Source organism: Ahaetulla prasina, chromosome 5 (genome assembly GCF_028640845.1).
Source record: "Ahaetulla prasina isolate Xishuangbanna chromosome 5, ASM2864084v1, whole genome shotgun sequence".
NCBI classification, from domain to species: domain Eukaryota; kingdom Metazoa; phylum Chordata; class Lepidosauria; order Squamata; family Colubridae; genus Ahaetulla; species Ahaetulla prasina.
In genome coordinates, this window is record NC_080543.1 from 36,462,190 (window position 1) to 36,489,214 (window position 27,025).

Below are 27,025 nucleotides of genomic sequence, written 5' to 3' on the forward strand. Positions count from 1 at the left end.
TCTACCTGTTACTTTTTGCTAATCATGTTTTGATTTCTGCTAATAGATAAAATAAAAATTTTATTCTGCCAATAAAATCTTCCTAATAAGTGTTTGTTTCTAAATATTTATTTATTTATTTTAGATTTTTTTTAACCCGCCTTTATTATTTTTATAGATAGCTCAAGGGCAAACACAGCTAATATGCCTTCCTTTCCCTATTTTCCCACAACTACAACTTATGCAGTGAGTTGGGCTGAGAGAAAGTGACTGGCCCCAAATCATCTATATTATTTATAAATGTAAAACTAGTATAACACTGATACCACATTACAGTGGTTACCAAAAATTCTGTTGTTAATGGCAATAGCTTCTTTTGAATTTTTTACTTAATTCATACACACTGTGATTTTAGAATAGAATAGAATAGAATAGAATAGAATAGAATAGAATAGAATAGAATAGAATAGAATAGAATAGAATTTTTTATTGGCCAAGTGTGATTGGACACACAAGGAATTTGTCTTGGTGCATATGCTCTCAGTGTACATAAAAGAAAAGATACGTTCATCAAGGTACAACATTTACAACACAATTGATGATCAATATATCAATATAAATCATAAGGATTGCCAGCAACAAGTTATAGTCATACAGTCATAAGTGGAAAGAGATTGGTGATGGGAACTATGAAACGATTAATAGTAGTGCAGATTCAGTAAATAGTCTGACAGTGTTGAGGGAATTATTTGTTTAGCAGAGTGATGGCCTTGGGAAAAACTGTTCTTGTGTCTAGTTGTTCTGGTGTGCAGTGCTCTATAGCGCTTTTGAGGGTAGGAGTTGAAACAGTTTATGTCCAGGATGCGAGGATCTGCAAATATTTTCACGGCCCTCTTCTTGATTCGTGCAGTATACAGGTCCTCAATGGAAGGCAAGTTGGTAGCAATTATTTTTTCTGCAGTTCTAATTATCCTCTGAAGTCTGTGTTTTTCTTGTTGGGTTGCAGAACCGAACCAGACAGTTATAGAGGTGCAAATGACAGACTCAATAATTCCTCTGTAGAATTGGATCAGCAGCTCCTTGGGCAGTTTGAGCTTACTGAGTTGGCGCAGAAAGAACATTCTTTGTTGTCCTTTTTTAATGATGTTTTTGATGTTAGCTGTCCATTTGAGATCTTGCGATATGATAGAACCCAGAAATTTGAAGGTTTCTACTGTTGATACTGTGTTGTCAAGTATTGTGAGAGGTGGAAGTATGGAAGGGTTTTTCCTAAAGTCTACCACCATTTCTACGGTTTTGAGTGTGTTCAGTTCCAGATTGTTTTGGTTGCACCACAAGGCTAGTCGTTTGACCTCTTGTCTATATGCGGATTCGTCATTGTCTCGAATGAGACCAATCACTGTTGTGTCATCTGCGAACTTCAGTAGCTTAACTGATGGATCATTGGAGATGCAGTCATTGGTATACAGAGAGAAGAGAAGTGGGGAGAGCACACAGCCTTGGGGGCCCCTGTGCTAATTGTACAGGTATTTGATGTGATCTTGCTTAGCTTCACCTGCTGCTTCCTGTTTGTTAGGAAGCTTGTGATCCACTTACAAGCCTGTTCCGGTACCTGTAGCTGGTTTAGCTTAGTTAGAAGAATGTCTGGAATGATGGTATTGAATGCTGAACTAAAGTCTACAAAAAGGACCCTTGCATAGGTCTTTGGAGACTCAAGATGTTGTAGGATGTAGTGCAGAGCCATATTAACAGCATCATCTGTTGATCTATTTGCTCGGTATGCAAATTGCAAGGGGTCTAACAGCGGATCCGTGATGGTTTTCAGGTAGGAAAGCACTAGCCTTTCAAAGGTTTTCATGACTACAGATGTTAGAGCAACTGGTCTGTAGTCATTCAGTTCCTTGATGGTGGGCTTCTTCGGCACTGGGATGATGGTAGAGCGTTTGAAGCAAGAAGGAACATAACACATCTCTAGTGATTTATTGAAAATATGGGTGAAGATGGGGGCCAATTGGTCAGCACAGACTTTTAAGCAAGAATGAGTTATCTTGTCTGGGCCTGGAGCTTTTCCTGGCTTTTGTCTGTGAAATAGGTCCTGCACTTCCTTTTCTGTGATCACTAGGGGTTGTGAACTCAATGAAATGGGGTCAGTTGTTGTTGGTGTGTCTGAGATGGGGGTTGTGGAGATAGGTGGCTGTAGTTTCCTTTCAAACCTGCAGTAAAACTCATTCAGGTCATCTGCCAGTTGTTGATTACCTTCAGCCTGGGAAGGAGGTTTGCCATAGCCGGTGATATTTTTAAGAGTTTTCCACATGTTTGCTGGTTCATTTGCTGAAAACTGATTCTTTAGCTTTTCAGAGTAGCTTCTTTTTGCTGCTCTTATCTCCCTTGTTAGTGCATTTCTGGCCTGATTGTACAGCATTTTATCACCTTTTCTGTAGGCTTCCTCTTTGGAATGTCGTAGCTGCTTAAGTTTAGGTGTAAACCAAGGTTTGTTGTTACTGTGTATTCGCAAGTTCCTTGTAGGTACACATAGGTCTTCACAGAAGCTGACATATGATGTTACAGTATCTGTGAGTTCATCCAGGTCTGCAGAGGTATCTTTAAAAATATTCCAATCAGTGCAGTCAAAACATGCCTGTAGCTTTAATTCTGATTCCTCCGTCCAGGTTTTCACTGATTTAATTATTGGTTTTATGGCTTTAAGTCTTTGCCTGTAAGCAGGTACAAGGTGAATCATGCAATGATCAGAGTGTCCTACAGCTGCACGTGGTAAAGACCGATAGGCATCTTTTAGTGTTGTGTAGCAGTGGTCTAGAGTATTCTTGCCTCTGGTGGGACAATTGACATGCTGAAAGTATTTTGGTAGTTCTTTCCTTAAGTTTGCCTTGTTTAGATCTCCCAAAACAATGGCCAGTGAATCAGGGTGTCAAAGTTATTGTATCTTCAACACTTGCATCATAGCCAGGTAAATCTTTGGTAAGTTATACACTATATGTAAAGATTTGTGATATATACAACAAACCAATTCAATTATGTATTCTTCATAAAATCTTCATATCTTCTATATTTAGTAATAATTTAAAAGTTTATTTTCCTGTCTATTGTCTATCACAAGTTTCTATAAACTATCTTTTAACTATCTATCTATTAACTATCACTTGACAAAATATACTAAGATAAAACAGTTGAAATAAGATTGAATACCAGAGGCCAATTTCAAGTAAAATGAAATATACTGTTAGAAGCATTTAATACTTTATATGTTTTTAGTCTAATTACTATGTCTTGAGAGTTTGATTTGGAGTATATCTGTGCCCAAGTTAAAAAAGAAAAGAAGAAAGAAGCATTTTCAAACTAACTTTTTATAATAAATATAACTTCAAATATATAATTTAAGGCAATTAGACATGTTGATTAAAGGAACTTTCATGAGCAATAGGTTTCAGGTGCTTCTTTAGACAAGCAATAACCGTGTGGTTCTAAACAATTCCATAGGCTTTTACGGTCTGCTTCATATTAGCAATTTTTGAGAAGTATGCTTGCATCAAACATTCTTTGCAAACTAGTACCAAAAAGATCCATTTTAACTGGGTGGGGGGAGAGAAAATGTCAGTTTTTCAGTTAAATGTGAAAGTGTACCACTGAATTGTTTGTTTTATTTTATTTGTTTATTTCTTGCATTTATTTATTCAATCTGTAGCTCACTGAAAATAATTTGTCATTTGTGTTATTATACAATTTACATGAGTGAATGTAAATGAACTAAAAAGTAATAAAAAGACACTCAAGTGAAATAACCACTAGCAACTGTACCTTCTATACTGGTATAGCTGATACTTACTTTTCTCCAAAGAACTTCTTCCAGAATTCTGCAGCATCTGCTTTTGTGATACGAAAGTTGTCACCCTGGAATTGAGCGTTAGGAAAGATTGCCTTTATTTCTGCAAGCATATGACTGAAGATGAGCGACAATTTTGTAAGATTTCGCCTGCCAAAACAAACAAACAAAAACAAGAAAAAAATAAAATCTGAATAAAGAAATTCCATTGAATATATAAAAAGAAGGGCTGTATCATACAATAGGAATTCCCCTTCCTAAGATTTAGGAACTAACAGTGACTCATAACTGGAGAAGATACACCTAAATACAAACAAGAAATTTAAAGGCAGAACAGTAATCTGAGAATAAAACAGCTTAAATCATTGCTGACAAGCAAAGAGCCACTATGAAAGTGGTTCTAGATTCTAGGGAGAAAGACAACAGAACAAGTAAACACACTTGTTTTCAAAAGTTATTTTGAATCCATCCATCCATCCATCCATCCATCCATCCATCCATCCATCCATCCATCCAATAACACTGCTTTACATCAAAAAACTGACTTGGTTGTAGGAAACTGGCAGGAAGTCACAAATTGCAATCACATGACTGTGGGTTACTACAATGGTTGGGAATCTGGGCTGGTTGCTAAATTCACAATCACATGACCGTGGCGAGCTTTATTCTGCAAAATTTTGAGGGCCAGTCATAACCATTTATTCAACACTATTTCAAGTTTTGAATATCAAAACATCTCAAAATAATAATAATAATAATAATTTAATTTGTATACCGCCCTTCTCCCGAACCTACTCCAACCATATAGCACCATAAAAAAGTAAAGGTTCTCTTATGTGCTAGTCATTCCCGAATCTAGGGGGTGATGCTCATTTCCGTTTCAAAGCCAAAGAGCCAACGCTGTCCAAAGACATCTCCGTGGTCATGTGGCCGGCATGACTAAATGGCAAAGGCGCACGGAATGCTATTACTTTTCCACCAAAGATGGTCCCTATTTTTCTACTTTCATTTTTTACATGCTTTCAACTGCTAGATTGGCTGGAACAATTAACGGGAGCTCACCCCGTTATGCTGCACTAGGGATTCAAACCGAACTGCCGATCTTTCGATTGACAAGCTCAGCATCCTAGCCACTGAGCCACTGCGTGCCTTACTATAGCACCATACAACTAGCTAAAATCCCCCAAAACATCTTAAATAACTCAAAAGAACCAGCAGCCCTAGAAGAAATAAACAAGAGTTGTAGAGAACTGTACATTAGAACTGTACAACATGCATTGGTAACTGTAACAGCCACTATGTAGGACAAACAGGCAAAGGACTAGCAGAGCACTTCCATGAACACCAATAGCAGTCACAAAACATTATGAAAACTCTTCAATTTCACAATTCAGGGACAGACATAACCATAATTTGAACTGGGAAACTGTGAACATCCTACACCAAGCTAAATCCAAAAAAGCCCACCAAAATCCTGGTACTCAGGCAAATCAGTCATCAACAGGCACATAGAGATAAACATACCATCCAAGAAAGAGAGAGAGAGAGAGAGAAATACAAACAAGAAGCTAAAAACAAAAGTAAAAGACCTGCCTCGCCACCAATCAATAATCCAGATAAGTAGAGATTAATACCAAGATTAAAAGTAGACGAACAATTAAAAAGTAAACAATATTCCAATTAAGAAAATATCAACAACCTAAACAATCAATTTTATCACTACCAAGAACTACCAAGAACACTCCCACTAGCAGACAGGACAAGCCACACAAATGACTCCCTTCTAGAACTGATGATGCTATCTAGTTGGTAATGAAATATCTGCAAGAAAACAACCAAGTTCAGAGAGTACTAGGGGCTTCACAGTTTGTTTGTTTGTTTGTTTGTTTGTTTGTTTGTTTTTGTTTAAGAAAATGTATACAGCTGCCAACTTACTGTCAGTGACCCTGGGCAGTTTACAATATAAAAAACAATAAAAAGCAACAACCCCTTCCCAGCAACAATAATTAGTCAAATAAGCCACTTGATGTGCTCCACATCACTCTGGGTTCCCCAAACCCCTTATCAAAACCTGATCTTCAGGGACCTGCAAAGGTCTGTCAAAGTGGGAGCCAATCTTATCTCCCCAGTATGTTACATAGGGAGGAAGCCACCACAGAGAAAGCCCTTCTCCTTGGTCCTGCTACATGAACCTCCTTAGGAGAGGGAACCCATAGCATTTTGTGCCTTCCCATTCTAAGGGGTTAAGCAGATGTGACTAGAACAAGATGGTCCTTCAAGTAACCCAATCCCAAACCATGTAGGGCTTTAAAGGTGACCTGGAAGCAAATTGGCAGCCAATGCTGCTCCCTCTGAAGAAATGACACAGGTGAGCATCAAGGCTTGCACAAAACTATGCGGGATGCTGCGTTTTGAACTAATGTTAAGGTTCTAGATAGTTTTCAAGGGCAGCCCCAAGGAAAGCACACTGCAAGAATGGAAGTGACTAGGTTATGAGTGATTCAAGGGAGTCAAGACAGGAGGGAACTAGGATATGAATGACTTTGAGAAGAATTGTTGGTCCAGGAAAGGGCATAACTGGTACACTAACCACAGTGCATGCAATCCCTCCTAGTGAGTGACTGTGAAGAGGAATTCTGAGTCCAGGAGAGCTCCCAGATTATGTATTGGATCTGTTTGGGCAGTACCACCTCATCCAAAATAAGAGATGGTAATTCTCCATGGCCCAGCAAAGCTCAAATCCACAGCCAGGTTCAGTTTCAGCCCATTGTTCCCCATCTATCCCATAACAGCCTCCAACTAGAGTAGAGGGAGGTCACAACTTCAATTAACTCACCATGGGCTGAAACAAATAGCTGTCACCAGCATATTGATGTTATCTCAGCCCATTGTGGTGGATAATCTGATCAAATGGTTTCATATAGCTGTTAAACAAAAGCAGGGAAAGTAGCGAGCCCTGTGTTCCTGGAAAGTAGGAGACAAGGGCTGGATCACTTGTTTCCTATCAACACTGAGAACAACCAGAGGAAGGACGTGAACCAGGACAACATAGAGACCCCATTCCCAACCCATTCCAGAAGGACACCATGGTGGATAGTACCAAAAGCCGCAGAGTGGTCAAGCAGAGCAAGGATGGATGCACTACCTCCATTCTGCTCTCACCAGAGATCATCAAAAAAGTGCAAGCAATGTATATTTCCATTCCATACCAAGCCTGAACACTGACTGGAAAGGGTATAGATAATCCATTTCATCCAGGAACCTTTGGAGCTGCCACACAACCACCTCAACAACCAATTCAACCCTGAATTACAAATATTCTCACAAATGAAGGCAAATATACATGCCCCAGGATAAAGTTGCAGAATCCAATCTGGGTCTATCACCAAGACCAGAGATTTTGTCTTTTGAGTGTTTGGACTTGTGTTAGTACCCATCTTCAGGGAATTTCTCTCTACAAATATTTTCTTTTATTGGTACTTCAGTCTTGTTTAGGTTGATATTCAGATTGAAGAGCACAGCAGCAACTGATAATTTGTTCAGTATCAACTGTAGATCACTGCTTTTGTACCCTCTCTGCTGATAACAAGAGTTATCAGCAGAGAGGGTTTCTTAAATGACTGTAGGGAGACACTTTGTCCATATGTTTAATCATCAAAGGTCAATGAATGCTGCCCAATTGGTACCGCCTTTGACTATGGGTAGCATATGACAATATGCAAGTGAAAAATCGATTGAATAGAACTGGGACTAGCATTCAAACTTGTTTTATCCCATTGTAAATGGCAAATGCAGCTGATGTATTCAGTGGATACAGATGATAAGTCACTTGGTGAGTGACTTCTTTTTGAAGGCCTTTCTGATCTTGATCCTCACTGACAATTTTTACAGGCTTTAGCTGTAATACTCTACAATTGTGCAAATTAATGCTGCCTGTTCACCTGATCTTTCAACATCTTCTTAGCCAGCTAAATAACCCTCAGCTCCAATTGGCTGAAAGGCATTATTAATTCTTGATGGAATCACAATCCCGCACTCATCTGTTTGTGAGGCAGACTTCTATTCCATCAGATCTATCCCAGGTTGGCTAAGATTAACAACCAATGAAATTATTTAGCTTGGCAACACTATGCTTAGGAAGGATCCATTGATCCTGAGATGGGAGAAGGAACCACCACTGGAGCAGGAAGCAGCTGCCACTCAAGTAAACTTGAATAGAAGTAGGCTTTGATACTATATGGGAAGGTAAAAAAGCGAGAGTTAAAAGAAAATAATTCAAGATATACGGGAAAGAGGAGGTTTAAAAATGCCCAACTTTAAATTATATTATGAAGCAGCTGCTCTTTCTGTAATAAGTGATTGGTTTAATTTAACGGAGGAAAGGATTTTGAATATAGAAGGTTATGGATGGCATGCATATTTATTGTATGATAAAAAAGTGGATAGAGCCTTTAAGAACCATGTGTTAAGAATTGCTCTTCTGTGTGTCTGGAAGAAATATTATCACAAGTTAAATTACAAAATTCCTATTTGGGCAAATCCCAGGCATGCAATAGAGAATATAAATATAGAACAGAAACAGGAAATGATTACTTATAAAGATCTTTTATATACTGAGAGAGGTAATTTACAATTAAAATCCTTGCATACACTAAAAGAAGAAGGGAGAAATTATACTTAGTTTTAATATGGGCAATTACGAGCTAGGTGGAAAAAAGATCAGAAAATTGGTATCATGCAGAATGAAGAAAATTTGGTAAAACAAATTAGAAATCAAACCCAGGTGCATATAAAGAGATTGTATAATGTGCTGATAGAAATAGATTCTGAAAGGGATTTAGTAAAGGATTGTATGATAAAATGGGCACAAAATATTCAGGAACCAATATTTTTGGAAACTTGGGAAAAAATTTGGGTTAGAAATGTTAAATTTACGCAAGCACAGAACTTAAGGGAAATTTTTTATAAAATGTTTTATAGGTGGCATTTAGACCCTAAGAAATTATCATGTATGTATCCAGATATTCAAGCGAAATGTTGGATATGTAATTGTGATGATGCTACATATTTTCATATTTGGTGGACTTGTAAGCAGATTAAGGCTTTTTGGATAAGGATCTGGTGGATTATACAAAATGTTTTGAAAAAGAAGATAAAGTTCCTACTGCAAATTTTCTTATTGGGAATTATTACAGACTGTACAGTAACTGAGACTGATTTTAAACTTAATAACAGCAGCAAGACTATTGATAGGACAATACTGAAGAAAAAAGAGTTACCTGCTATAGAAGAATAGATATTGAAAGTTACTAATTTGGCTGAGATGGCCAAAATCTCAGCCTTTTTGAAAGACACTATACAAGAAAAATATCTAACTGAATGGAAAAAATGGATTGAATATATGCAAAATAGATATTAGATATTGCCTTTGAATGATAGGATGTATTTATCTCTGATTTGTATGGGGGAAGTTAGGATTTGAGAAGAAGGGGAGGACTATAATTTGTGTTAGGGAAAATTTAGCATATGATTGTTTTCTTTTTGAACTATACCTTGTGTTTGTTCTGGGAAGTTGGGGGGGGAGGAGGAGGGTGGTTTTGGAGGGAGGGGGAGGGGATGGAAGGTGGGAAAGGGGGGTAAAAAAAATTTGTAAAAACTTTTTCAATTAAAAAAAAAAGAAGTAGGCTTTGATACTAAATTCGGAGTCTCAATTATCATCACACGTATTAGCCACATTTAATTTTCCTAAACCTGATGGGGCTCAGGTCAGAATTTATTTTTATTCTCAGTTTCCACTATAGTAGAGTTGACATTTACTCCCAAATAATTGATTCTTCAAGAAGAATTTTGTTGCAAGGTTGGCTTGTTTAGTGGAGCCATGAATCACTGACTCCAATGTATTGCACTTCAAAGGCCTTGGAGGTGACTATGAATTATAAAAATTCATGATCTATTATGTGAATTCTGCTGTAAGCTTAATTTATTAATGCCTTATTTTAAACGATGAACTTCTACTGAGACTTCTGATTGGAAATTAGGTGTGCATATCATTGATATTTAGGTGATGATGGAAGAGACAGCTGGTTCATGAGCTTGCTTCATCATTCCATATGTCTTATTTTGATGGATTTATGAGTATTTTTCTCCCTCTTTTGGATTTCTTTTATTATAGAAATCAGGAGTGTACTGTTGTCTTCTTGAACCCTCTGAGAAAATCTCAGCATAGGGACACAATCTCAGGTGACATTACTTGGTCTCGTCTCAGAGAAAGGATTATCACAATAGGCTGTAGCTGGTATCTAGGCCAACTATATGATAGACCGTGGTTCTCAACCTTTTCTTCACCATTTAAATAACTTTTGTGGCTACGGACCACAGCCATGGACCTCCCAAGGCTTAAAGATTTACCAGTAAATCATAACATTTTTTTCATGGCCCCCCTGTGATGACACTGCGGCCCTCCAGGGGTCCGCAGACCATAGGTTGAGAACTACTGTGATAGAAATGTTTGATGTTGATACTGCAGCTTGATTGCTTCATTTTACTACAGTAACTTTGAGGGTAATTTCCATGCCATTTAGTTTGATCTGTTTTTGGCATACAAAACTGCTCAGTCACATGTGGCTCACAGTGCTTTTCCTGCCTTTCATTTTTTCTATTCTCTCTCCAAGGCTTGTTCCAAATGGTACCCATCCCATTCCCGCCTGCCTCCATTTACTCTTTCTTCTTCCTGGAAGAAGATTGAAGAGGTTTTTTTTTTAAGAAACAGAAAGACGTCTTAAGTCTATCTTCATCTAGTTGAGGTAGATATAACCTTTTCCTGTTGGCTTAATCTCTGCTGACTGAACAGCCAAAAACTCATTATAAAAAATAAAATCTCCTCCATCTTCTTCCTAGAGAATGGAATCATTTTTCAGTTAGATGAAGAATATTTTCACTGTATGAACCTAGATACTGGAACATCTGTTAGGTTTAGGGGTTTTTTTTGGTCAAATATTTTTTACAGAAGACTTTTGTTGACAAGTTATATTTTTGTGCTTTGATTTTCATTTCTGATTTGACTTATTATTTTTATACTGTATTTGTGAAATTTTAAGTATTAAAAGCTAAACGGAACAGTGCTTTAGCAGCAGATGGACAGGATATTAAAAAAGGAGTTTAAATGAACTATCCAACACTGCCACTTCAGGACATCAATAAAATATAACCAATTCTTATCACTTGAGCAAATTTATTTTCTTCTGTTTTGTTTTAGAAATGTGATCCTTCAAAACCCTAATTGTTATGAATTGATATACAGTATAATGCTGAAGTGGATACTGTTTATTACTCTCCAAATATGTTCTGCCTTCCTTAAAAGACCTTAAGGAAAAGGAGGCATTAATATCACATAAAATGAGTGCAGATATATTTCCCACTTATTCTGTTTTAATTAGCAACACCATCTTATATGATTAACATGTTCACCCAGTTTTAAAGTTGTATATTTTCAATATGATATAAACAGCTTTTAATAAGATAGTTTTATGTTTTATTTTTGTTTTTAATTTGCTTTCTGTTGTAGCATACTATTACTGTGAAACTATTTACTGTGTTTTATTATTTGCATTAATGCCTTTAACTATTTTGTAGCAGTTTGTGGAAAAATAAGATAAACATTTAAGAAATAATGTAATACAATTATATCTATATTTACATATGAAGCAACACTTCAGATGATATTTTTCTCTCTTGAGAAAGTACATTAATGAGTAATTTAGAAGCCCTTCCAAAATGTACTCATCTACTGCTACTCTGTGATGTATTATTTAGCATTTATAAATCCCTGATTTATTTATTCCCTATTCTGTTTCTCCTGATCTTTCTGCTTTTATCAATTGGTACATTTAAATTTCATTCTGCAGTTTATGAAATCTCATTTACTGGAAAAATGAAATAGTTTCCCTTAAAAGTGCTTCACTTGTACTTTAGTAGATCTTTTAGAATCTTTATCATGTGGCAATTTTCAAATTTCTTTTTTGAAGTCAAGTTGGGAGGGGAAAAAGGAAGCTTTCATGTTTGAAAGCATATATCTTATAAATTATAACTGTCAAACTTGTGATTGTATGGTCTCTTTTATCTTAAAATTTGGGAGAATATAACCTCGTTCCCTTTCGAATTCTTCTATCTGGGCCAGTGCTGCAAAGGAAGCCATCAAGCATTCAGTATTAAACTGGTGCTTTCTGCTGATATATAGTAATAAAAATTTGATTGCCTGGCTGAAGTTCCATGGTCGTAATACTGTTTTATTTTTAAAGTTTCAGTTCCAGTTCAATGTAGTGGAAGGAACAATATTTTTACTTAGATTAAAAAAAGAATGATTATCCTATTCACTTCCATTCTTTTGATTTTCAAAATAGCTTTCTTTTGACCTAAAAAAATAATCTTCTCTCCAAAAACCTCCCTACCACAAACAATAGCACTGCTGTTTGCTACATGCATGGACACATGTAACTAGGAACCATTTTTTCTGTTTCAACCAAACATATACTGCTTCTAGATACAAGTATATCTCCTCTATAAAATCTCACTGAATAAACCTTACCTAACTGATTAGTCAGAGGATCAGAGCAAGATCTGCTAGACAAGGGAGGAAGAAAGTTGACTTTAGTACAATTTCCTCTCCAGTCTGATGCTCCACTCTTCAGACAAGTGGAAAATATTGATGCTCACCTTCATTAGCAATCTAGGAGCTGTAGGGAAGGGACAGGAAGAGGAGCTGCCTCCTTCTGAATCGAAGTCCAGGGCAGATAGTGGAAGGGATACGCTGTGGGCCTGAGGCCACCATGTCACAGATAGCTTTTAGCTCTAGATAACCTTAAACATCAGTTGAAGAAATGAACCAAATATTCCCCCCCTCCCGATTCTCCAGTAGAGCTAGGCAGTTGTGTGATGGTCGATTAGGCAACTAGTGGCAAGCATATTTTCTCAAGCAGAACAACTGGGCGATACAAAAAAAAAAGGAGACATCACGGCAATGAGCACAGCAGTCAAATGGCATTAGGCATTACCTATTCTATTGAACTTGGATAATCAGTCATTCAGCCTGATGGACAATATCTGATTCTTGCATTTCCTCCATTTGACTACTAGTTCCCCTCATTTCAGCAGGCAGGCAGTATTCTCTCCATAGTAACAATCCAAGAAAGAAGTATCCTTATCATTTACTTTATCTCGATCCAGTTATAATGAACTTCTTACTTCTCCCTCATCATACAGTGGTGTGCTACTCTAACCACCAGCACTTCCCATGGTGCTGGACCGGAGCACAGATGGCTGTTCCTCCATAGCAGGTTGCTAAATGTAGTTCACATAGTAGCTGAAGTCATGAACTGCATAGTAGCATGATCATGAACTGCATAATTGAATCTGCTGGGTCTATTTATTGGCATAAGCAGCACTGTCGACTGACTGGGTCTGTTTGTGCAGGATTATATTAGTCAGCATTGGTATCCTCTCAACTAGTAGAGCTCTTATGAATAAAGACCGTAAGATTGTTGGTTATTTCTACCATGTGAAAGGGAGGCAGACTCTAGACCAGTTCCAAATTATACTATTCTTAATTTTGGAGACTCATGACAACTTTTTCATTGCAAACTTCTTATGCAACTCTGGTAAGTCCTTGGTACTATAAAAGTAAACTCTCACACTCAGTGAGAAACCAATAAGAACAAGCCTTATAAAAACAAACACAGAAGGAAACTAGTTAGTCTGCTGAAATAAGGGGACAGGACAAGAAAGAACATACTGTATAGAAAATAATTGGTTTTTAAGGGACAGTATGATTAGCTGCAATTGCTAGAATTATTTTGGTAGTGTCCTCAACTTTCTCCAGTAAATACTATTGTCCTTGGATTTTCTTATGAGCTTATCTATGCATTTCCAGTCGTGCCTGCGGTTAAGACCTGACAGATTCTTTTCTGAGAAAAGACTTTGTATGCACTCAGGAGAGCTTGGCCTTAATGACAGCTGAATTTTGGCAGTCCCGTTTACTAAGCCAAACAGTGGCATAGCTTTTGAGTTCTGGGGAAGCATAAAGCTTGTCACACTGGGCGAAACAAAAAAAAAGGAGACAATGATCTTTTCTGATATTTTCTACAGTGTACTTACTTTCAAAGGCACTCTAAAAGGTTACAATAAGAGGAGTCAAGAGCAAGTATAGAGTATACATACTTAATTAAAATCAGCAAGCCATTGATATAATGGTTTAGCTTTCACTTGTTTATTTACCTTTTTCCAAATGTTGAATTCTGATGGGTTTCTTTGGATGGTTGACTCTTTGAGTTTGGAAATTTGCACCTTTCATTCATCCTTGCACTTTTGTGTTCTATTCTTTTTTATTTTTTCATTTGTGAAAACTTCAGAATGCAGTTAAAATTGTAAAACGTTCAATGTTGTTTAGACTGCTAAACCTTGGTGTATTGGTGCAACCTTCTATTTGTGCTCTTATGAACTGTAAATTTTATTTGAACTTGTTGCGCTATTTATTTGTTTATTTATTAATTTAAGCATTTTAAATATAAAAAGTTATTCTGCCAAGCAAGTTATGTCCTGATTCTTGAATAATCATTTGCTACTGAATATTAAATAAGTAGTGTACATAATGTAGCATTATTTTAAAATATAGCAGACCTGATTGCCTTTAGGACCCAGCTCCTGCCATGGCCATTTAGTGCACATTTGTATTGTCCCTTTTTCTTTGGAGATACACTTTTTCTTCAGCCCCTCAACACCAAAAACTGCAGAAAGCTTTTCTTTGTTTTCTTCTTTCCTTTCCATCTTCAGCCTGGCAGTGACTCACCAATATAAGTAACTTACAGATTCTGTCACCTCTTTCAAGCATGCAGTAAATTTAGCAAATTAAGTGGTTAAAAGGAATCAATATTGGAGGGCATTTAGTTTCAGTATCTAATGGGGGAGGGGAGGAGAAACATCAGCAAGTTTTTCTCTTTCAGCGGTGTTTGTTTATTTTTTATTAAAGAAATGTGGGTATCTGGGTTTCGTTCTGAAATTGCCACCTTTGCATAAGATATCTGACTTCCCCAAAGCTAGCAAGTTTTCAGGTTCCTGATGGCCAGTTGATTGGGCAGAGACCCAGTCTGCAAGCATAGCTTCATGGGTCAAGCACAGAGGCTTTTTTGGAAGCCTCTCTGGCATTGGAGCATGATGCTAGACTCTAATCTGGCTGGGCTCTTCTCCCAGCTGGATTGTTTTTGCAAAACTTTTTACTGTTTGCCTGTCTCCTTTATGGACTCAGCAGGGTAGTGACCTGGGTCTCCCCCACCCATGAGTTACCTCATGCTCACTTAATGACCCACATGTTCGTATAACAGTGGCATCAGGGAGGGCAGGGATAAGGATCATTAAGCAAGGCTGTCTCACTTAACAGCTGTCACCACTTGCAACTGTAATGGGCAGGCTCCATTAGGACTATCTATATATCTTTTGCAGTTTAACTTAATTACCAAGCCTTAAGAACAAATTCAACATCTCACAGAAAAATTGCTCGATTCATTCTCAGTTTGAAACCATGCATTGTGTAGATCATGTGAAGTGCCTGGGGAAAGATCTTGCACAGTTATCTGGGATCAGTTTGATCCTGTTGGACCTGAAAAAGTGGATAGGATCTTCAATGTTGTCAGTGTAACCACCTGCCAATTAGCTCCTTGTCCCGCCTGGTTGGTGAAAGTCTCCAGGATGGTGACCAGAAAATAGGTCCAAGTAGAGATAAACTCTTTATTGCAGGAGGGGACACTCCCAAGGCCTTTTAAGGAAGCCCTAGTTCTTCGCCTCCTTAAAAAACCATCACTTGATTCCTCCTGCCTGGGCAATTTTCCCATCCTCTTTTTTTAAGGAAGCTAGTGAAAAAAGTTGTTGCTTGGTAGCTTCAGACAGTCCTGGATGAAACAGATTACCTGGACCCCTTTCAGTCAGGATTCAAGACCAGTTATGGGACAGAAATAATATTGGTCACACTTGCTTATCACTATAACTAGATTTCTGGTGAAAGGGGGATGTGGATAGTGCAGACATCTTTGCCCACCTTGACTTTTAAACAACCTTTGATGGTATCATTTTGGCTAGCTAAGGGATTTGGGGCTGGATGGTGCATTTTGTACTGGTTTGACTGTTTTCTCCAAGGCTGGTGTTGATTGGGAATGAGAGCTCCAGCCCACGGCCACTCCTTTGTGGCATGTCGCAGAGCTTGGTATTCTCTACCGTTCCTTTTTAACATCTACACAAAGCCATTAGGTGAGGTCATTCATCACTATGGGGTGAGCCAAGTGAAGTTGTGGCTGCCCTCTTGTGGTGCGTAGAGGCCAAGGGGGACTGGATGTGGGACTACAGGCTTCAGTTGAACCCTGGCAAGACCAAGTGGTTTTAGGTGCAGGGAACTTTAAGATCTGAGACTTTAACATCCTTAGTTCTGGATGGGGTGGCACAACTCCAAACATACTGAATCTTCAACTTGGAAGTTCTCCTTGACTTGCAACTCCTGCCCAAAAAACAGATGGCAGTCACAGCCAGGACAGCCTTTACACAACTTTGTCTTGTGCACCAGTTCCAGCCTTTTCCTGGATAAGGAGTCCCTGTGCTCAGTCACTCACGCCCTAGTTATTGCATATTTGGATTACTACAATGCACTCCATATGGGCTTATCCATTTGGAAGCTACAGCTGGTACAGAGTGCAGCAGCACAGGCAGTTCTTTAGGGCCTCTAGACTGGCCCATGTTACACTATGCTCTGTGAACTGCACTGATTAGATTTGCTTCTGGGTGCAATTCAAGGTGTTAATTATTGCCTTTAAAGTCCTGCATGGGTCCATGTTACTTGAGGAACTGTCTCACCATGATGGGACTGGCCTGCCCCACCCACACCAGCGGAGGGACATACTGCGGATCCCATCAGTCAAGAAATTTTGGTTGGTGGGGTTGAGAAGAGCCTTTTCTGCCATCGCTCCTACCATTTGGAATATTTTACCCCAAGGTGAGATTGGCTCCTAAACTTCTGCAAGAACTGCCTCATTATTATCTGTGTTTTGTTCCTTCTTTCTGTTTATTAATCAATAAGCAATTAAAACGAATTAAAAATATAGATTATGAATAACTTCTTGTAAATTCATTGACACTATAGTTAATACAGTTTTTAATGTTACTTTATAAAAGGCGCATGTATCTAACGAAGCTATATCCTAAGATTAAAACTCAATTTTTATATAACATTTTTAATCTCTATTTTCCCATTTTCACATATTCTAAGGACTTCAAAATGTAACATAAATTTACAATTATTTTTTCTAACTTCGTAAGTATCTTGGGGAATGCACTGTTCCTTAGCAGTATATTTCTGGCAGTGGAAAAAGGAGTGATTGTTGCCATTTCATAAAATTGGAAGGAAAAACGTTAATTCCTTTTCTTATATTTTAATCCCATTTTGGTTGCTTAAAGCTGCTTAGCCATCAAAACAACCCACACTTTATAGGAATCTAACTATCCCATGAAGGTCTAAATCAAATGCAAGGTTAAGTCAAAAATTCTTTAAGAACAGAAAGACATTTTCATGTTCAGAAAATGGGAGACTTTTATAGCAAGTTTGTTAATGAACCTCAAATAATGACTTACAGATTAAAAATATTTAAAACGCAATGGATACCATTATGTTTTTATAGAAAAGGAATGTCAAAAACAGTACTTAGGGATGTTGCTAGTTATCTAGTCTGTTAACACATTCAAGTGTTAATTTGCCAGAAGAAACTGAAACATGGGTCTGCTGTTCTTACCTGCCTTTTAACTAACCACAAAATATATAAACAGGAAATATGTTCTCGGTATGTTACGCTATAGAAATTTTTATACGTATGTTTGCTATTTTTACAATGGCAACAAATTTTAATTATTCACGATTTGCACGCATCGGAAACCAGAAGCTCAGCTTCCCGGCGAGCACATGCGCACCAGGGAGCTGATCTTCCAATTTCTGGCGCTCCTGCATTTGCGAAGACCAACTGGCCAGCGCACATATGCAAGCCAGAACCTGGAAGAGCAACAGATGATGCCTGGCATGTCCGAAGAGATGGCTCTGCGTGCCACTTCTGGCATGCATGCCATAAGTTGGCCATCACAGCTCTAGACAGGTTGAAAAAGTCCCTTCATCTTTGTGTGACGAAAATAATACAGCAAGGTATCTTCCATTACCAATATAATTTCTTGCTTCATCTAAAACTAAGTTTAAAAGTTTTGGAACAACTAGGATAAGAAATCAAGTTCAATTTCTCTCTTTTTAGGCTGCCTTGTTCTGAACCTATTAACCACTTTGCTCAGTTCAAATGAAGCAAAAAAAATCACCTCATTTCTAAGAGGTCTGTAAGGGGCGTGCATAAGAGCACAAGCGTGCGTACCGTTGCTGTCCTATTGTTTCCTTTCGTTATATCCAATTAATATAGTTATTACATACTTATACCTATATATATGCTTTTATACTGTATAGTTATTTCATGCTTATGCTTATATATACTGTGTGACAAAATAAATAAATAAAAATAAATAAATAAAAACTTTCTGGATTTTCATAGAAAGCTACCTGGGTTTGGTCCCTGATGAAAGGGGGATGTGTTTATATTCAAAAGGCAAGATATGATCATCTGTATTGAACCATTAAAAGCATTAACATTTTAAATTATTAAGTTTTTTATATGCAGAAACCTGAAGTATTTATGTTTCTACTAATGGCAAAACAAAGTATAATGGCTAATTGGCCGTGACTTCTTCACATAGGGACAGGAGTAACAGACAAGCAAACACTGGATACATGAAAGGCATGGGGGACTTGTAGGGCTTCTCAAATTTTTCAACTTTCAATTTCCAAACATTAGAGGTGCGGCTCTGAGGATTGTAAAGATGGTTTGGTTACTTTAATATAATTTAGATGTGCTTGGTAAGTAACTACATATATCGTAACTTTTTAACATTTTGTTTGTTTCCTTTGGGGAGAGTGATTATATTTATTCATACCTGTCTCTTTAAGCTTTCAAGAACACAGCTTTAAAACAAACTAAATAACTTGTGATGCCTTGGGTCATCATTTCAAAGATATTTCTTTATCAGATTCCCCAATATCTTTAACACTGGTAGGTTTCTAGAGTACTTGAGAACTTCTTTAGAAGTCAAGGATATACAGCCCATACTTACCTGCACAGCAATCAAATATCAGGAATTGACCACAGAAAATGTTTTATAGCATTTTGTATTATGTCATAAAATTCCTTATCATAATTTTGATGTCACAAAATATTTTATAAAATTTTCCCAATTTCAATTCCACAGAAATTAGGAGTCCTGGATTTTGGACCCATTCTGTAAATTACACATGCGAGGGTCCTTGGTTCAAAAAGTTTCCTCCTATTATATAACATTTCTTCCAGTTAAAGGCAATAAAAAGAGCTTTTGAAGTGTGTACTATAGATGCAGTATTTTTTGAAGCTATGGTCTTAACAAATACAACTTCTAACTAAAGAAAGATGCTTCAAAATGATCCAAAAATGTCCAAAGTAAACTATAAAAATATTTGTATAGCAGGGAAGAAAAAAGAGTGGCCACCAGAGTGCAATTTTTATAATGTTTCTTTATTTGGGGGGGGGAGGGGTTGCTTTTTAATTTATTTTTCAAAATATTATGTGTGTGTTTGTGTTATGTGTATACTTTTTGTTTGTTTGTATGTTTTATTTAACAAATGTTAAATGTTATAAGTATTTGCATAGTGACCACAATTGTGACTGGCAGCTTGGTTGTTAAATGGAGTGATTTTTTTCTTTTATATTTTTTGCATTAATTAATAAAAGAAAAACAAATAAAGCAGAAACTTTTATTTCTGTGTCCAGCAACAAACCCGTTTACTTTTCTCTTCAATAAACAAGTCTGGAACACCAACCTCAGCTGAGAAAATTTAGGCAGCCTTTTTCTTGACAATAATTAGCTCTGGTTCCTCCTTCCTGGTAGCCTTCTTTGAGAGACCAGCTGGTTTGCTGGTAGAAAAATAAGCTGTTTCAAATCCAAGTCTCTTTGAAAGGTTAAAATAAGTTTTACAGGCCAATAACAATAATAAGAGAACCCAATAACAGGGTGTGTATCTGTATGTGTATCACTGTCTCCTTCATTTTTTCTTTTCTTCACTCTTTAAAAGCTCTTTACCCGCAGCTCTTCTGAGACCAAGTTTGAAAATACTCACACTTATTCCCAATATGGCTGGTGTTCCCTTTTCACAATAGCTAATGATTTTTACAGTGGCATCCATTTTTGATTTTTAAAACTGCAATAAAATCTGTATTCTACTTATTACCTTTTTTTATAACTATAACAAGGATTATAATAATAGAGGTGCATAATAGATATTTAATGCACTATTATTAGCTCTATCTTATGGAACTTATTACTATAAAAGGATGCATAAATCCGAATCATAATCTGATAATGCATCTTATGGCATTAGAATGTACAAACTTATTTTTTAAAATAAGTTTGTTAGAGATATGAAATAAAGGAATGTTGCATATTTACTAGATATCATCTGGTTTTAAACTGGCAATGATTAACCATACTGCTAATTGCCTTCAGCATCAGCTTTTTTTCTCACCGCTATTAAACTTTTGAAGCTAATTAATTCCATGCAGAATATTATATTAAAAGTAAAAAAGCAGCTAATTATTAGGAAGTTTTTTATTAATTTTCCAATAAAATTGTTCTTGCTATAACCTAATGTTAACAGATAATCTAAAAGAAATTTTCATGCTAGTGAGCTTCCTTTCATGATATTATATTTATTATTATATTTATTTGTTTTCTGAGGTTTTCGCGGGTGTTTGCATGTAGGTCTTTGGTCATTCGGGTTCTCTCCCGCGTAAAATTGGAAGTGTCTTGGCGACGTTTCGACGAAGTCTCATTCGTCATCTTCAGGCTTCAGCTTCGTGCTTCTGGGAGCAATGTGTGATTGCAGCTGTTTCTTCCTTTTTAACTGCTAGTGGGGGTTTGAACTGATTGGGTGGGAGCTTGGCTGTGCTCTGATTGGATGGGGGGGGTTTTGTGCTCTGATTGGCTGGGGGTGTGTCCTGTTTGGGTGGAGGCTTGGTTGTGCTCAGATTAGTCTGAGTTGCAGGGGGATTTGAGCTGGTGAGCTGCACTGCTGCTGTTTGGCTTCGTGTTCGTGGTCGTGCTACATCTTCGTAGTGGGTGCAGTCTGCTGCATGTATGGATTGGAGGGGTTTGAAATGGCTAATGTTGCAGCTGCGGTCTGGTTTCTGGTCCTTTTATTTATTATATTTATATTTCACCTTTTTCTATGAGAATCCCCGCAGTTGTTAAATTAGTTACACGGTTGATAAGTGAATCTGGCTTCTCCATTGACTTTGCTTGTTAAAGGGTCACATGACCTGGGACATTGCAACTGGTATAAATATGAGCCATGTGAATTGTGATCACGTGGCAATTGGAGATGATGCAATAGTTAGAAATGTGGAAAAACATGCATAAATCACTTTTTTCAGTGCCGTTGTAACTTCAGACTGTTATTAAATGAATTGTTACAAGTCAATGACTACCTGTATTTCCTGATTTGGTCAGTCTCTAAATAAGAGATTGATTGGGAGGTCTTTACTTGTAATAATTAATTTTCTCTTAATGATGGCAAGAAAAGTTGTAAACTAGGGCAAAACTCACAGTGTCTAATCTTCCCTGAATAAATTATCATCAGTCAAGGACTACCTGTAGTTTTGTGCCTGAAAGAATCATAACTGTCCACATAAGAGATAAATTATGCAACAAATGTTACAACAACATACGTTCTTCCCTTTTGTATGTGCACCACAACATCAGTTACATACTCACCAAATCGGCAAAGCATGGGTCACAATCCTTGCTTCATTTCCCTGACAAAACTGTTGGTGTTCTGTGGACCCAGCTGGAAACATATAAACATCTTGCAAGGGAATGAAAACCATTTCCATATTGTTGTTATATGGATATGACTATTTAATTATCAGAAATAAAATGCATAGGAAACTTTTCTTCTTAATGTGTTTCCAAGGATAAGGATCTTTCAAATTAAACTCTGAAGTCTTAAGGAAGATCCTATCTCTTAAAATTAATCTCTGTCTCTCTGTTATTTTAACAACCTACCTAGTGGGGGGGAAATGTGCTAGAGAAACCACTTGGGTTTTTGTCCGGCACACATTATCCATCACTTGGAAGAATGCATAAGCAATTTGGTACAGAGAAGGAAATTATGCAAATATAAAATACTAGGTAAATATTAATTATTCTTATGAATTGTTACAATGTTTTCTGCATGTGACTGTCCTTAAAGTAAACTAATAGTCCAAGAATTTAGGCTCATTGTACCAATTTTAAAAGAACTGAATGCAATTTGAGATGGTAGTCAACATTTTTAAATCCCGCATAACACCCAATCACAATATGGATTGCACCTTCCCATTCAGCCTATCCACCCTTCTGAAATTTTTCAAGTTTTGTCTGCAGGATACACCCTCCCCCCTCCCCCACTTCACCTAGATTATATAGGCTTCTCCATTGACTTTGCTTGTTAAAGGGTCACATGACCTGGGACATTGCAACTGGTATAAATATGAGCCATGTGAATTGTGATCACGTGGCAACTGGAGATGATGCAATAGTTAGAAATGTGGAAAAACATGCATAAATAGAGTCTAGAGCCGAGGGAGACCACTGTACCTCAGATTGCCGGGTGTGAATCCCTCTTTGTGAGGTGGGGTCATAGATGTCAGATGGGCTTGCTGGTCGCGTACCTGGCTCCTTGCTGCGTGACAGCTGCCCTGCCCGAGCTCCTGGAGGTGCTTGCGGGGTGGCAGTGGAGACCCCAGACTTTTAGTCATGGGGGACTTTAACCTGCCATCTGCCGGCTCGTCATCGACGGTAGCTCGGGAGTTCTTGGCTTCCATGACGGCCTTGGACCTGACTCAAGTAGTGGATGGCCCCACTCACATCGGGGGTGGCACACTGGACCTGATTTTTGTCTCTGGTCAGTGGTTGAGAGATCTGGACTTAAAGGAAATAGTCATTGAACCTTTGTCATGGTCAGATCACTCTCCTTCGCCTGGACTTTCTGACCGCTACCCAACACCGCAGGGAGACGGAACCATTACGTTGGTACCGTCCCAGGCGCCTGATGGACCCAGAGAGGTTCCGGACGGAGCTTGGGCCATTTCCTGAGGGTCTGGCTCACGGCACGGCAGAGGAACTAGCTGCAGCCTGGGAACGGGCTGCGGCTGGGGCTTTAGACCGTGTCGTGCCTTTGCGGCCTCTGACCCGGCGTAGATCCCAACCGGCTCCTTGGTTCTCCGAGGAGCTGAGGGGGATGAAACGCCGGAGAAGACGCCTAGAGAGTTCCTGGAGGTCCAGCCGTTCAGAGGCTGATCGGACACTAGTTAGATCCTATACTAGGACCTACCTAGTGGCACTGAGGGAAGCGGCGTTGCTCGCCTCCTCCCTCATTGCGCCGGCAGACAACCGCCCAGCTGCCCTGTTTCGGGTGACCCGCTCCCTCCTTCACCAGGGGGAGCGGGATGACCCGTTGCAGGGACGTGCTGAGGAGTTTAACGGTTATCTATACGATAAAATCGTTCAGCTGAAGGACGGTCTGGACCAAAATTGTGGCGATTCGGACGGGACGTCTGAGGGCGGTCTTGGTGATGTTGTTTGGGATGAGTTTGACCCTGTGACTCCCGAGGACATGGACAGGTTGCTGGGTAGATTGAATGCCACCACGTGTTTACTGGACCCGTGCCCCTCCTGGCTGGTGCTGGCCACTCAGGAGGTGACACGAGGCTGGCTCCAGGGGATTACGAGTGCTTCCTTGTTGGAGGGAGTCTTTCCGGCCGCCTTGAAAGAGGCGGTGGTGAGGCCCTCCTCAAGAAGCCTTCCTGGACCCGGCTGTTTTAGGTAATTATCGTCCGGTCTCCAACCCGCCCGCGAAGGTTGTAGAGAGTATGGTGGCATATCAGTTCCCCTGCACCTGGAGGAAACTGTCTATCTGGACCTGCTCCAGTCCGGCTTCCGCCCGTTACAGCACTGAGACGGCTTTGGTCGCGTTGGTGGATGATCTCTGGAGGGCCAGGGATAGGGGTTATTCCTCTGCCCTGGTCCTATTAGACCTCTCAGCGGCTTTGATACCATCGACCATGGTATCCTGCTGCGCCGGTTGGGGGGATTGGGAGTGGGAGGCACTGTTTATCGGTGGTTCTCCTCCTATCTCTCCGACCGGTCGCAGACGGTGTTGACGGGGGCAGAGGTCACCCGCGGCGCCTCACTTGTGGGGTGCCGCAGGGCCGATTCTCTCGCCTTCTGTTCAACATCTATATGAAGCCGCTGGGTGAGATCATCAGTGGCTTCGTGTGAGGTACCAGCTGTACGCTGATGACACCCAGCTGTACTTTTCCACACCGGCCACCCCAATGAAGCTATCAAGTGCTGTCCCGGTGTTTGGAAGCCGTCGGGTCTGGATGGGGAGAAACAGGCTCAAGCTCAATCCTCCAAGACGGAGTGGCTGTGGATGCCGGCATCCCGGTACAGCCAGCTGAGTCCGCGGTTGACTGTCGGGAGCGAGTCATTGGCCCCGATGGAGAGGGTGCGCAATTTGGGCGTTCTCCTGGATGAACGGCTGTCTTTTGAAGACCATTTGACGGCCGCCTCCAGGAGAGCTTTCCACCAGGTTCGCCTGGTGCGCCAGTTGCGCCTTTCTAGACCGGGATGCCTTGTGCACAGTCACTCACGCCTTGTGACGCCTCGCCTGACTACTGCAATGCTCTCTACATGGGGCTCCCTTGAGGGGCATCCGGAGGCTACAGTTAGTCCAGAATGCAGCTGCGCGGGTGATAGAGGAGCCCTCGTGGCTCCCGAGTGACACCTATCCTGCGCAGGCTGCACTGGCTACCTGTGGCCTTCCGGGTGCGCTTCAAGGTGTTGGTGAATGTCTTTAAAGCGCTCCATGGCATAGGGCCGGGTTACTTACGGGACCGCCTGCTGCTACCGAATACCTCTCACCGACCCGTGCGCTCTCACAGAGAGGGACTCCTCAGGGTGCCATCGGCGCGACAGTGTCGTCTGGCGACACCCAGGGGAAGGGCCTTCTCTGTGGGGGCTCCCGCCCTCTGGAACGAACTCCCCCCAGGACTTCGTCAACTTCCGGACCTCCGAACCTTTCGCCGCGAGCTTAAAACCTACTTATTCATCTGTGCTGGACTGGGTTAGTGTTTTAAGTTTATGGGTTTTAATGGGTTTTAGTTTTAAATTTTAATTGTGGCCAATTTTAATAAGTTTTTTAACTGTATTTTAATTTGTATTTATAGTATTGTATTTTTACTTGGCTGTGAACCGCCCTGAGTCCTTCGGGAGAAGGGTGGTATACAAATTTAAATAATAAATAATAAATAAATAAATAAATAAATAAATCACTTTTTTCAGTGCCGTTGTAACTTCAGACTGTTATTAAATGAATTGTTACAAGTCAATGACTACCTGTATTTCCTGATTTGGTCAGTCTCTAAATAAGAGATTGATTGGGAGGTCTTTACTTGTAATAATTAATTTTCTCTTAATGATGGCAAGAAAAGTTGTAAAATAGGGCAAAACTCACAGTGTCTAATCTTCCCTGAATCATCAGTCAAGGACTACCTGTAGTTTTGTGCCTGAAAGAATCATAACTGTCCACATAAGAGATAAATTATGCAACAAATGTTACAACAACATACGTTCTTCCCTTTTGTATGTGCACCACAACATCAGTTACATACTCACCAAATCGGCAAAGCATGGGTCACAATCCTTGCTTCATTTCCCTGACAAAACTGTTGGTGTTCTGTGGACCCAGCTGGAAACATATAAACATCTTGCAAGGGAATGAAAACCATTTCCATATTGTTGTTATATGGATATGACTATTTAATTATCAGAAATAAAATGCATAGGAAACTTTTCTTCTTAATGTGTTTCCAAGGATAAGGTTCTTTCAAATTAAACTCTGAAGTCTTAAGGAAGATCCTATCTCTTAAAATTAATCTCTGTCTCTCTGTTATTTTAACAACCTACCTAGTGGGGGGGAAATGTGCTAGAGAAACCACTTGGGTTTTTGTCCGGCACACATTATCCATCACTTGGAAGAATGCATAAGCAATTTGGTACAGAGAAGGAAATTATGCAAATATAAAATACTAGGTAAATATTAATTATTCTTATGAATTGTTACAATGTTTTCTGCATGTGACTGTCCTTAAAGTAAACTAATAGTCCAAGAATTTAGGCTCATTGTACCAATTTTAAAAGAACTGAATGCAATTTGAGATGGTAGTCAACATTTTTAAATCCCGCATAACACCCAATCACAATATGGATTGCACCTTCCCATTCAGCCTATCCACCCTTCTGAAATTTTGCAAGTTTTGTCTGCAGGATACACCCTCCACCCTCCCCCACTTTACCTAGATTATATAAGTTCGTGGTTTTCAATTCATTTGACCTATGCATGATTATTAATGATTAAAATAATACAAATACTTGTATGAAATCATTCCAGGCACTGTCTCCTTTAGCAGAAAACTTCAAATAGGTATTCTTATAACTGTTTTCCAATCTCTGACAATAACTGAGAGGAACTTTTCCCCATTTCACTATGTATTTTTTTTCAGCTGTGCAATGTTTGAGAAGTTCCTTACATGTACAGCCCATTTCAAAACACCCACAGCATCTCAATGTGATTTAAACCTGGGCTTTAATTTGGCCATTTCAAAAACCTTCATTTTCTGGACTGTTTAGTGATATGGTCATATGGCAAGAATGACTCAACTTTTGATTGATTCTGACAGATGTAATCATGTTATTCACAACCACTTTTGGGTACAATGACAAATTCTATGGTGGATTCAAGGATGGTGTGCCAGCCAGGTACCGATGCAGCAGAGTAGCTTCAAAGCATAACATTTCCACCATCATGCTTTACAGTTGGTAAGAGGTACTTTTGGCAAAATGATATCATTGGTTTTCATTAAATATGTCTTCTAGTAAGATGGCCAAATAATATAATTTAGCCTTGTATAACCAAAGCACATTATTCCAGCAGGTAGTATTCTGGAATAATATTGTAGC

The 27,025-nt window shown here is 39.1% G+C and overlaps 1 protein-coding gene across 4 annotated transcripts in view; it reads right to left on the bottom strand.

Annotated features, from left to right (window-relative positions):
* Positions 1-27,025, bottom strand: part of CBLB (Cbl proto-oncogene B) — a 76,541-nt gene that overhangs the window by 36,023 nt on the left and 13,493 nt on the right. For all 4 annotated transcript variants that reach the window (XM_058185022.1, XM_058185021.1, XM_058185023.1 and 1 more), the window contains one exon: positions 3,824-3,970. In XM_058185022.1, the coding sequence (XP_058041005.1) occupies positions 3,824-3,970 (147 nt within the window). The remainder of the gene's footprint in view (positions 1-3,823; positions 3,971-27,025) is intronic.